Below are 13,869 nucleotides of genomic sequence, written 5' to 3'. Positions count from 1 at the left end.
ACACTTACAATCAGGCCTTGTGCACGTTTGTGTGCAAGGTGACTTTTCCAGACGCGGTGTTAGTGATCCACAGGACTGATATTGTATCCGTGCATCTTTCTCTTCTTACATTTTCAAGCTGAGTTTCCACAATGCAGCTTTTGTCCTCCTCACGTGCCAGGCCACGCTGACGACTAAGGCTAAGCAGGAGGGGTTCTGGATTTCTCGAAACATCTCAAAAGTGAGACATAGTGAGATTCTCAGTATTTGCTCTCCGGCTTCAGTTTTGGGAACTTTCTAACTGCACGCTTGTTCTTTCCGCTGCTTTCTTTTGTTTACTCTTCTCCTCCTTTTGCTGCTTCTGCTTAGTTGCTGAAGCCTCTGGCAAGCAGCCAGTAAACCCAGTTAGGTTTTAATCATCCCCAGTCGTCCTCATTGACACTCACAGCTGCTCCCTGGGCCCGGCTGGCTTTTTAACGCTTTCTCTCTCTCTCTCCCTCTCTTGCTTTCTCGTATAAAACCCAGGCCTAAAAGGAGCAAGTTCACAGCGTGTGAATGGCTTTTGTCTCTGAAGGTAGCCTTTGAAGGCACCCTTTGAAGGTTGGTAGCCTCGGGGCTGTTTTATGTGGCGTCTTGAATGGTGGCATTGACACGTGGTGGTCATGGGTAGAAATGCCAGGGCCATTCGTTTGTCTAATGACCGAGCTTTTGATTCCCTCAGCTGTGATGATGTTTCGGGGTGACGGCTTCATAGGCCCTTCTTTTCTTTTGTTCCGTAGTTGGCTCGCGAGAGCCGATGATCATTTGCTGGTTTATTGGGATTCTTTAGAAATATGAAACAATACAAATGCATTTTTGAGCATCCATTATTCCCATCGCTTGAAAGGATTTTAATGACTAGTAAAAGGAAAGCACGTGTGAAGAATTAATGAATGTGTTTTTTTTTTTTTTTTTTTTCTCTTTTCTCTTTGCATGAATGTTGAGCCGCCGGCACGTGTGCCTCAGTGACCATAATATAAAGGGATTTTTTGACTCGGTTGCATGCCGGCAGTTTTGGGTCTAGGATTTTAGTGTGTTTTGTGCTGTTAAGAAAACAACATGGAACAAATTGCAGTAGATTTGTACTGCAAAAAAAGGACAAAAATAGCATTCTACCAAGTAAAAAACATACCAAAAACATTTACCCTGGTGGTCCTATGAACACTTTCTTAGCAGAAAGGTGATAATGTAAATCTTTTTTGTATTCTGCAAGCAGAAAAGTGCAGTGAAATTACCGTCATAACTAGCTTTTCTTTAAACCAGTTAGAGTTTAAAGCCTTTATTTCATGCTTTGCCTTTTACCATATCTTTACTATTTCCTACCCACCACCTAGTTAACTGCTTTTATACAAGAGCTCCTGACCAGGATGGGCAAAGGCTAGCATATACTTCAAGCCAAGTGAAGCCACTTTTTTTGTTTTTGCAACATCAAGGAGAAGCTAAAACTGCCCATGTTTACCATATAGAGCCTTTTTAGGGTGTTTTAGTTTTTTTCAGATTTTTCAGAAACTTTTAGCAGTTTCCTTTTGGTTTCCCAACAGTTTTTAATAGTTCATCATGGTTTCCCAAAGTTTCCCCCAAAATTCCCAAATGTTTCCTAATGTTTCCCATAGGTTTATAATGACATGTTTGCCTGAAGATGTCTGTACTTACTCTGTTGTCTAATTACTGCCATGGTTAGAGGACTTGTGTTGGACAAACCTAAGCAATTACAGGCATTCAAAGTAGTACAGTTTATTATCATGCACTGATGCTGTTCCAGTGCATATTGCTCATAGTAGCCGTCCTGAAATGCATGGACACATCTTTTACCTTCAGTCAGAGATAGTAGATGTGTGTCAGATTTCAGGGTGGTGTCTTTTAAAGGCCGAATGTGGCGCTGAAAACGAAGAACGCCATGGTGTGGTGTACAATCTTGCGGCCCAATTAGTTCCAAGATTCTTTGCAAGCCAGAAAAGAAGACATTTTTTGTGACACCGGAAGAGACAATGGTAATGGTAATGGTAAACGCAGAGACACACCCAGAGTCTGAACAACCTGAACCTACACCCTGCTGTAGATCCACTAAAAATTCTAAAGCACCAATACCCTAGAGTTCATTGTCTTTCTTAGGAATACTAGAGAATACAAATTGCCTCTCTTTCCTTAAGGAAGTATTTGCAAAGAGTGGAAAGGTAGCGAATGTGGAAATAAACATACTGTAGACATATTATAATGCCCATCACCGTGAGGGCTGTTTTTTCTTCAGTCTCTTGCCACAAAATTGGTTGCATTTGGCAGGAACTAAGAGGACCGAGCCTGTTCCAGCATCATAATGCCTCTGTTGGAGTGGAAGAAGAGAACTTGAGACTTAAAAGTGATCCCATCCTCATTTGGGTAAAGGTTAAATGCATTGCTCAAGGACCTCAAGACCAAACAGTCTCCGCTTGGCAATGTTGTCCGTTCTCATCAGTACCCTGGGGCCATCGAGCCACCGTTTGAACCACCAGTGTCCAGGAAGCTGGATTAGTCTCAAGTCTCCTGGAGAAAGCTGTGACCTCAAATGTGTGGACTACTTTGAATGATGAAGGTCAACACTGACTGCAACCCTTGCCCACCACCATGCCCACCTTGCCCACCACAATGCCTGCCATCACTGATAGTCTGATGGCCAAATAAACACTCCCTACTTCAAAATCTAGTGGAAGACCGAAAAGGAAAGATCCAAAAGATATGATATGTTAATAAAGTTTTAAATAAGAACGATGACATAGCTTAAATTCTTTAGTTTTTTCAAAAATGGCTTAGCCATTATAAAGTCTATGTGCCCTGATCCTGCAGTCCATGAATCCTTAGTTTCTGCAGGGAGAAATTGATTATTGTGGAAAATGACATAATGTGGTTCGGGGGTTACGGTTGTTGTGACACTTTGGCTGAGAGGATGAAGTAATACCTCCTGGAACAACCGCCAGATTTTGCTGTGACTGTACACTGTGCGATGATTAATAGATTTTAAAGAAGTGCTGTACCTCTAAGGCACTACAGAATAATACTTTAGATCACGAACATTTGCGAAAGTGGTTTTCACTTTAAAGACTGGTACTGACCGGTCAAAGTAGTTAGCTGACTTTTTGTTCTCTGATCTTAGCTCTTATTAGCTTTGCGGAACACAGTTCTAAAACAGACCAGCTGTATGGGGTAGTGACTAATCCGCTTCAATGGTTTTGTTGGCTAAAAGATATGAAAGGTAATATCTGTCCGGTTCCCCAATCTCATTTTCTTGTTTTCTTCTCTGTTGATTTGCAAGGTGTCACATTGGGGCATGTTGTATATCATGTAGCCGTTATTCCTGGAGTTCATTTATAATGGATGGCTTTCCTCCTGCGGAACCCATGTTAAATATGCTAGTACTGGCATATGAGCTAACAGCTTGCTTGATCAGTTTCCATTGAATCTGAATTTAACTTCATATTGACACGTCGACGGACTAATACGGTCAGATTCCTAAGTCCCTTGGCTCTTGGCTTTTTGCTCCTCTGTTTGCGTGAGTTTGGCCAGTGAAATGCTTTGGGAGAAAAAGTCCCAAAGCAAGGAGCCTTCAGGGCATTTCTGCTTTGAATGATATGATTTTATTCCTTCTGCCCTGACTGTTCTAAAATCCTGAAAATGAAGGTGAGAGTTTGAACAAAACCACCCACACAACAGTGCCGGGAACAGGGGGATGATGAGGGCGGAGGCTTGGTATAATTCTCCATTGCCTCTGCATGAGAACCAGATGTTTTTTTTTTCTACTTTTTTTATTTTTAGCTCTGATTTCACTACCTTTATTTATTTTCCCTCCCCATGTTTGGGCAGGTGTGCAAAAAAATTAGTATTGAATAAATAAATTGGCAAAAGCCTACAATGATAGGTGTTGGCAGGAATCGATAATTAAGCCCTGCGATAGTGTTACATGAATGATATAAAGCAGAGACCGACCATCTGGTGTTGTGGACGACTTTAGTGGATAATCTCACCTGGATACTAAAGAGTTCTACTCAACAACTGCTGCTGCTGTAATTAAAAGAAAAACACTGTCCTGTTTTCATGCAAAGACTTTTAATTAACGCCCCGTCACACTCTGTTGAAGATCACGAAGTTCCCACTGCGTCCTAAAAATATCGAAGAAAGCAGCGGGAACAAGGTCAAAATAGGAAAAAATGTGCATTTATCAAGTTCATATTAAATCCTAGCTACATCCCTGTCAGGTTCTCAGGGTGTCTTTCATCTCGTTCATTATCATACGCTCACCACGTCCAATGAGATGGGATAGAGTTACTTTTGTCTGATCAGATTGCTCCAGGCAATAATCCCATGCTTACTATGTTGGCATGGTACCATGACATGCAAAGTGCTTTTCATTATGATGTGACGGTGTGAGGAATTGGGTCCAAACATCTATACATAATTCCCTGAACATGACACTGATATGCTGGTAATCTTCTGCAAGCGTGCCATAAATGTGATAAGCACCAGAAGAACATAAAATGGATTTAATGCATTTATATATGCATTTGAGCGATTACATTTTTATCTAGAGCAACTTAAATTTTTATCTCTTTATATACCTGAGTAGTTAAGGGTTAAAGTTCTTGCTCAAGGGTCCAACAGTTGCAACTTGGTGGTGTCGTTTGAACCTTAACCGCTGATATACCCTACATGTGGTCAAACCAACCAGGCCACATGAAGCTCTAAAAGGTCGAACTCCACTGGCTTAGCAAACACTGCAGTGACATCACAAAGACAACTCATTCAGTACAATATCCAATCTTTCAATCTTAGAGGTGATTAAACTAGCTATGCCATTAACTGGTCTTATTATGTTCTTATTGAGTTTGTTCTCCATCTTGCTTTGAACTTCTACTTGGCCAGGCTGTTTTTGTCCCAGCCTGGCAAGTTGATACTTGAAAATTGTGGCAGATACCATGTCCTGTCCAGTTCCCACTGCATTCTGGCCAAACTGTACACATTCTTACTGGGGTTACCCAGTTTTTTGTGCAATATGCTCATAACATAAATCTTTAAACACTCACTCATCTTCTACACCGCTTATTCCTGTATTCAGGGTCGCGGGGGGCCTGGAACCTATTCCAGGAGACCTAGGGCACGAGGCAGGGTACACCCTGGACAGGGTGCCAATCCGTCACAGGGCACGCACACATACACAGTCACACACTATGGGCAATTTGAGAACGCCAGTTAGCCTAATCTACCTGTCTTTGGACTGTGGGAGGAAACCGGAGTACCCAGAGGGAAACCCACCAAACACGGGAGAACATGCAAACTCCGTGCACACAGAGACGGGAATCGAACCCGGACCGTGGAGGTGCAAGGCGACAGTGCTAACCACTACACCACCGTGCCGCATGATTTGCTGTCTTATCCGTTGTTGTCCCAACTATTTTCTGGCTAGTTTGTTATGTATTGAAACCTTTGTACGGGTTTCTGTAAAGCTGCTTTGTGACAGTGTCTGTATTTAAAAGGGATGGAATGAACAAAGAGCTCCGGCTTGGGTGCCGAAGTTATACCAATAAATGTTTTTGCATATTGCATATATTGCTGCTGAAATTTCACTTTGTTTATCCTCAAGCCTTATTTTTTTCAGGAGTTTGTTGGAAACCTGAGCTAAGTTTAGTAATGAGGGGGAAAAAGAATCACGTGTGGGGTGAGGTGTGTTTTTCTAAAAGTCTGCCTCGGTACTTAGATTCCTTTGCCCTATGAATAAAAAAAAATAAAAAAACATTAATAGAGCTTTTCAGTTTGTAAGTTTTATTTATTTATTAATTTATTTTGTGCTTTCTGTTATGCATAAGGTCAGGATTATGCAAGAGCAGTTTCCGAGCTCAGTATTCCAACACTACGGACGTTGTTAGCCTTCCTCAGCTCGACACAAGGCTTTCTCATCTCCTTCTGTCCTTCACTGCTTGGTCTTGGTGACTCTTTCTGTTCCTGGGATGTAAGCTGGTGTCCAAATGTTTTACCCCCCCAACATACCCTACTGTGTTTGGAGAGTACTCGTACTGTAAATCTCCGTGGGAAGCTGGGTCGTTCATCTGTGACTATATTGGGAGGTTTTTTCAAGGCATGCCCTTTTACGTTTGCGAGCGTTTCTTTAAGAGTGTGAGTTTCGGGGTGTTTGAGAAGCCTCTTGCCCCCTTAGAGATACTTTCATTTCTGAGGCTGGGTACATATGGAGTGAGGCCAAAGCAAATAAAGATCTACCAGCTCAACCATTGTGTGAGTTGACACCAGTTAGCAGGCTACTGTGTTCACCTACACAGCTAGTGGCAGGCTTTGAGTAAAGGACATGCTAATTTCTTGCACGTGATTAGCCTGCAAGAAAAGATGCAGAAGAGTTAAAAAAAATAATAAATGCTACTCATTATATTGATTTATATGAAATACTTTCGAAAATGTCAGGTTTGTCCAGCTTAAACTTTGATGTTTTATTTTTACTCGAGCTCTAACGGTTAGCTCAGGCTGCTTGTTTGAGCATGCCTGCTGTTGATAGGACGGTTCCCATGGGAACGAACAAATGAGGCAGCCCTTACCGGCGAGGATGGAGAGAAAAGCAGGACGATAAATTAGCCGAAGGTGTCAAAGTGAGAATCAGTGGGTGAGAAAAGGGACAGTTATTTATTTTTATTTTGACACAGAATCATCCTGTCCGCAGGCCTTAAGCCAATGTTTGGTTTTTTTTTTTTGTTTCCTTTCTGACTCTGATATATGACAGAAAAAAAACATCGTTTCATTATTAGCTAATCATTGGGAAATTTCGTCTCTGGTATCTCGAAGCCACACATCCTCACCATTCTCACGATGTCACGGATGACCTTTCAGGGAGTGGAGTTAGTCACAGCCCAAGAGGATGAAATGGATTGTGGTGGAAAACAGGAAGCTGTGCCTTATATTTAACTTTTCCCAGACATTGCTTCCCATAGGAAGGTTTAACAGATTTTGACTTAAGGTACTGCTAATGTTCCTGTGAATGCTATTAGTCGCACAGGTCATTTTGAACGTCTGGTCGGGGTTTAAGTGGATTTTGGGAGGCTTTGTAGTCATTGCATTCATTTCATGCCTCATTACGAGGGGCGCGCAAATCAAACTCGGACTTGTGATGTAATTTCTGGTGGGACGGATTGACATTTAGGAGAGACTTCAAGCACTGTACGGTGATGAGTCTCTTGGCCGCACTAAAACAATGAACGGTGCAAACATTTTAAAGAAGACATCTGTGATTGACTGTCACGGACAAGGTGGCTCCTTTGAACATTTAGCACCTGATCCTTGAAGATGGACAGATAACTTGTCACCAACTTGTAGGAAGAGATTATATAGAGAAATAAAGGGACTACACATAACTGTGTTCTGTTATTCTGTACAATCGATAGTCCTGGTTTGACTTGAACGCCACTGAAACAGGAACTTTTCAGCGTGTGAACTTTCGTGGCTGTGTCTGCAGATAGCAGGACTTGGCTTTAGTCCCAGTGGGCAACGCATGAGCTTCTCAAGGAGTAAACACGCAGCCCGGTGCAATACGTAATCACAGTACGGTGCATCCGCGTTACAGGATTAAACTAGGATTCCACACATTACAGGAATCACTATTTAATTACAATCCTAAAGCAAAGCGATGGATTCCTTATTGTTTGTTTGGGATTTTTTTGCTTGGATCTTTTACTTATCTCTGTTCTAATTTGTTTTTACGTCGTTTAGCAAAATGATTGTTGAAATCAGAGAAGAGAAAAACCAGAGCACATAGAATGAACGTGGGAGAAAGATGGGAGGATGTAGGAGTATAACAAAGAGAGGGAACATCTTGTTACAGTGTAAGGTCTATATCTGCGTGCTGTCTGACTCATGCTCTCATTTCGCTGAATTTTCCATTCCCCTTTCTTTTGTTTTTCCACAGAGGGATTTTCCTGGATACCATTTTGCCACGATATGACATAAACGGCGTCCGTCCCCCCATCGGCCAGAGAACCAGGCTGAGCAAAGGAGACATCGCGCAGGCGCGCAAACTGTACAAGTGTCCAAGTAAGAGAACGCTAGTTCTGATACATTCTTACAATCACTTCCATGCTGTCATGCTTTACCCCATATGGTGCACTACCAAGAGGGAGGCACGTCCCCATGTTGGTGTCTGATCTTCCCTGAAATGTTTACGTACAGGACAATGCAACAGGCACAAGCTTCAGCTTTTAAAAGAAGTCCCATGACAGGATTTCCCAGATGCAGTTTGCCCGAGCTGGAAATAGTCGAGCGTCTGCGATTGATGTGGTGGGGGCATCTTGGCAACGGTCGCCTTGGCTCCCAGGCTTGGGGCAAGACAAGTAAACACTGGCCAAGCACAGGAAGTTTAGAAGTGCCTCCTTTTTACAGATAAAGAGGGAGGAAATAGAGTGCAGCTGCTCTTTAGGATAAAGGAGTACAAAAAGGTAGATACTTTTACAGAACAGACCCTATGGAAAAATAACAACCGTGTGTTCGGTGTAGATTGGTAATTAGAAAAGGAGATAAACAGGGCATCACTGATGATATAAAGTTACCCTAAATTTTTGTATTATCAAATGGTTTAGGGAGGGGAATGTCCTGGAATTGTCCTGGAGTCCCTTAAGTACTCAAGTCTACAGTTTCTGATTTGTATTTTTGAGGACAAGCTTGTGCAGGCACACCAGAGCTTCGATATATAGTTGTTTCTATAGTAACAATGGACTTGTATGATTGATACGTCACCTGAAATGAGCCATAATATTTATTTCATGATAAAGAATGAAAGTTTTGTTTTAATTGGATGTTAATTTATCGCTTATGGAAGGAGTCTCCAGTCTTAGAGTTTTGTAACAGTGACGTTTTTAGGAGAGTTTCAAAAAAGAGAGGAAAAAAAAGACTAAAGAGCTGGTGAGAGAACTTTTACAGCTGTTTTTGTTTTTGTGGATGGATAAATAAGGAGATGTCATTTTTTTTTAATTAATAAAAATAATCTTCTTTGGGGCTCACTGTTTTTGGAAAGATGTTGCGATGAGGTCATTACACCATCCTGTTGTTTCATGTTGGAAACACTGATTCTAAATTTGACATGGAACTTGTGTCAGTCATGTGACCTCATCCTGAACCTTGGTAGGGGGGAAGGCCATGGACCATACAGTCTGTTGTGGCTGAATTCAGGACATATTTGTACAATAATGTAATCTGTTCTGGTGAGGGATGATGATCTGCGAATTTGGTGGCAAACAGGAAACTATGGTTCATCCATTATTATAAGGTATGCATGTAGGAAATTGATAAAAACAAAACCCCATAATGCTTTCAAATTCAATGGTGTTAGAACCTAAACCAAATCCAGTTCTTAGCCACACTAGGTTATTTGTCTTGTGATGGAATGAAGGGGAAAAACTAAAGATTTCCTGTATTGCCTCATTTTCTAACCCGTTCGCTGTGACTTGTGCCAAAATGGTCATGATATTTAAACGCGGTGACCCCGTCACATGACTTTTCCTCTGTGGCCATGGTGAGTGCAGATGATGTGGCGGAGCGCGACGGGCTGACGCAAGAACTCATGGAAAAAGGAAAAGAAACCCTCCCTGGTAGTGCGTCTGGCAGATCCACATTTCGCACAGCATTCCTTGCCGTGGCAGTCAAACCAACAGCACCCCATCAACCCCCCCACCCCACCCCCCACTGCTCCCCGTGGCTCGCCAGGCCGCTTGTTAATAGTTTTAAACATCATGGGCCTCAGTGATACGCCTTAAAGGCATGTTGCTCTCAGCAGCTTTGACTTTATATAACCGCAGAGACGCGTTTGCAGGAAAGTAATGAGTGTAAACTGAGTAACAAGGTGTATTTATGAGCTGCCTAGTGGCTTTAATAGTGGGTGGGTGGAGTACGCAAAGGCAATTCTAAAGCTCCAGTCATGAAATGATGCATTTTCATCAAGGTGTTTTTGTTTGTGCTTGTTTTTTTTAATATAAATAATAATAAAAAATAAAAAAGAATCAGATTTTCTCATTTCTCTGTACGTTTTGTTCCGTACATTAGCTAGATACATTTATCTCCTTTGCACATGAACAGGTTTTGCAGCGTTTCTGTGTTTTTCCGGATGGCCAGCCGTGTTTCTCATTCTCCAGCACATCGTGTACAGTTCAGTGCTTTTCCTTAGAGGGGGGTTTATTTATAGCTCTCTTGCTCCTATATTTAAAGAGGATGCGCCGTGCTTCGAGTTCTTCTTTCATTTCTCCTTTTGGTGTTTCTCGGTCATGTTTCTGCAGGACCTCTGTCCACGCTGCGTGTTTCTTCGTGTTTCCCGTCCTCTTATCTCAGCCAGTTCATACGTAGTGTAATTCAAGTTTTATTTATTACCTGATGAGTTAAATAAGATGACTTGGGATTAGGGAAAATGCCAAAATATGCAACATTGTGGTGCGCCAGGACAGGGATTAAGGGGAAAAAATGCTACAGATTAAATAAGGAATAAAACATTTGATGATGTTCTGTTCCAGGAGAAATAATCAACAACAGTGTGGTGTGATGCAACTGAGTGCGATTTACTATTACCACCATAAAATATATACTGTAATTATATTATTATATATAATTATTAAGGAATGCTATTTATTGCAACACTGAATGTTGTCGGATTTCTGCAAAAGAAATTTCTATTATAATTTATGTCATAGCATAAAAAAAGGAAAATCCAGTGTTGACAGAGAAACAGGAAAGCCAGAAAAAGCTGCCAAAGTACAAGCAAGACTTTTGATTGCGCAGAATAACAGAACACAGCGATGAGAGTAAAAACTAATGCACTTATCCCAGTGGTTCACTAGTGCTTGGATACCGTCAAGGTAGAAAGTTTTCTTAGTATTTCAGGAGGGTGAAACGCTGGCCTCCCAGGAACTCCTTTGATGGCCCAAATATGTAGAGCGAGGTCAGGACTGTGCAGCTAACTTCCTGTACCGTGCAAGTGGTGCTGACGAATGATTGTGTGTACAGCTCTCACAGACAGATGCGTCTCTACCTTCAGATATTTAACTGCAGCTGAGAGTCTCGTCACCGTACCGTACCGTACCGTACTGTGCTTGAAGTCTTCTGTAAACCTGGTTCAGCCTTCGTTCTGCAGAAATTCCATCACAAGTCCCGGTTTGACTTGAACGCTTCTTGAATTACAGTACATTTGTAAATCTGTTCATTATTAGTTTTGGATTATGTGCTGCATCGTGGAACTATGGAAGTTCCATTTTAATTAGATGTCATTAAAGCCTTAAAAAGGACTTGGAGCAATAAATAAATCATTTAAATTATAGCCAGAACTACAATCTAAGCTGCAGTTCAGAGCTGCTGTGGTATAAAGCAAATAATCCGGTGCTGCCGCGTGAGATGGTAAGATACAGTAAGTGAGCACGATTTAAATACAGCAGACACTCGATGTGATTTGTAGTGTATCTTTTCTTATTAAAAGCACATGTGTTTCATAAAATGCAGAGCTGAGTACTGGCCTGCATTTAGGCATCAAGATAACATGTTTGGTCTCCTTTCATCTTTTTGCATGACATCTGGCTACATCGCAGTGTATAAATACTTCAGCATGCTGCGCTCTGGCCCTGCCTTCTCAAACGTGTACTATAAATCACCTTTGACCCTCTGTGCTTTTCTTCAAGGATGCGGAGACAGTCTTCAGGACAGCAGCGGGAACTTCTCCTCTCCGGGGTTCCCCAACGGCTACTCGGCGTATATGCACTGTATCTGGAGAATCTCAGTCACGCCGGGCGAAAAGGTGAAAATACCAGACAGACTGTCTGACCTCTTAGCGCTTATTTATGGGTTTGTTGTGGTCTGTGGTTTTAGAACTGGGGTGGCTCAGTGGTTAAGGTGTTTGACTACTGATCAGAAGGTCCTAGGTTCAAACCCCAGGTTTGGACCTTGAGCAAGGTCCTTAACCCTCAACTGATCAGATGTATAACGAGATAAACAAGTTGTTCAAATGCCATAAAAATTGGAGGTCAGGGGTAGCTCAGTGGTAAAGGCATTCCATTGTGGTTCGGAAGGTTGCAGGTTCAAACCCCACAACCACCAAGTTGCCCCTGTTAGGCCCTTGAGCAAGGCTTTTAACCCTCAACTGCTCAGATATATATATATATATATATATATATATAAAATAATTGCTCTGGTTAAGGGTGTCTGCCAAAAATGTAAATGTAATGAGCCGCTGCAGAGTTTGTATTATATATACACACATATTAAAACTGTAAAGTTGGTGTGTCTGTACATTCAAGATATTTCTGGAAATCTTTTTGTGAGGACGTTAGATAAGTAATGGAACACATCAAGATGCTTTTTGTAATTTTTATCTGTCTGTCTGTCTGTTTGTGCACGCATCACATAAAAACTGCCGAACGGATTTTAATGGGGTCTTGACAGCTGTATTTGGCCGAGCGAGAGGTAACATATAGGTTTTGTTTCGTTGCAATCGACCCACGGGAAGAGAAGATATGCTACTTAGCTAGGATACGCTAATATCATAAAAAATCAACTTTGAAAAAAATCATTAGTTCATCTAAAAATTCAACAGATGGCGCTAAAGATTTTTTAACATGCGATTATGAGTGTGCATTTGAATTTCATGTGAATGAAGTCACGTATATACTGTATATTTAACAACACAGATGCAGAATTCTTGTAAGTAATTAGCGCGTGTAGAAAATCAGTCATCCTGTCACAAGGTTCTCCGAGGTCTTGGAGCTGCTGGTGGGTTCATTTTTATGAATAAACAATTTAAAGACACTGACTAAACACACTAGGGTTCAGTGTGTTATTCCACCGGATAGGAAGAAATTTATTTGTAGATCATTAGCTGGAGAATTTACACAAGAAAGGTGGCATTCATGAAAAACCTGTTAGTTGGAAAAAAACATTCCTACATAATCACCTGAATTTGTGTAAATTTATACGTAAGGAGACGCATTAACACAAACCTCCCGATTGATCGTCTTCAAGTCTCATAATTAATAATTAATTACTGCGATTTTATATATAATTATATGCAATTGTGAAGTTTAACTCGCTTGGTGATTTTCACACGGTTTTAAGGATTGTTTTGTCATTTATTTATAATGCCTTAAGAGAAATCAATCCAAGACCAAAGTTTGGATATTTGAATTGGACAAAAGAAATGGCACCCTCTAAAGGACGTAAGAGTTTGTGTTTGTGTCTGATCTTTTTCCGTTTAATCGTCATGTAGTGTTTATTACCTCCGCGTGATTTGCCGCATTTATCACAAATGTACAAGTAAAAAAAAAAAAAATCAGCTTTATTGAAAATCTGACATGAATATTTTGTTGTAAAAACAACTTTACTCAATTTTAAATATAAAATTTTGATAAATAAAAATTTTATTTACTACAAGGTTACTTTATAAAACAGCTCAATGAGCATCTTTTCACTCTGCCACTCAGACACAATCTGACTTCAGAAATTCTATCCTTAATAATAACAGCTGGTTTTGTTCTACAATACCTTGCAACATTTTAAAAATGTTTGTTTTTTGTCTTAATTCTAAATTAAATCAAAACATTTTCCACACTCTTTGATCTTAGTTCACAGTTATTTATCATAATTTCATTTTGCAATATAAACATAATGATTGCACATAATACATGGAAATTTGAAGTGTGGATGTTACTGTGCTTCTGGAAAATTTTGAAAAAATTACAAAATATTCCATTCTCAAGTTTTTTCAATGATATCATTTAATATCTCTTAATTATATTTTTATCATGCTTTATTTAACTTGTATGCAACAGAAAAAAAAAAAAAAGTTTGGCCTTAAATTGTTTAAAA

The 13,869-nt window shown here is 40.6% G+C and overlaps 1 protein-coding gene across 2 annotated transcripts in view; it reads left to right on the top strand.

Moving 5' to 3' along the window:
• Positions 1 to 13,869, top strand: part of bmp1a (bone morphogenetic protein 1a) — a 61,854-nt gene that overhangs the window by 32,180 nt on the left and 15,805 nt on the right. For both annotated transcript variants that reach the window (XM_053503381.1, XM_053503379.1), the window contains exons 7-8: positions 7,949 to 8,073; positions 11,691 to 11,806. In XM_053503381.1, coding sequence (XP_053359356.1) covers positions 7,949 to 8,073; positions 11,691 to 11,806 — 241 coding nt within the window. The remainder of the gene's footprint in view (positions 1 to 7,948; positions 8,074 to 11,690; positions 11,807 to 13,869) is intronic.

The sequence above is a fragment of the Clarias gariepinus genome, chromosome 9, assembly GCF_024256425.1.
Source record: "Clarias gariepinus isolate MV-2021 ecotype Netherlands chromosome 9, CGAR_prim_01v2, whole genome shotgun sequence".
Taxonomy (NCBI): domain Eukaryota; kingdom Metazoa; phylum Chordata; class Actinopteri; order Siluriformes; family Clariidae; genus Clarias; species Clarias gariepinus.
Note: the sequence above shows the minus strand (reverse complement) of the source record. Positions and strands in the feature narration are given on the sequence as shown.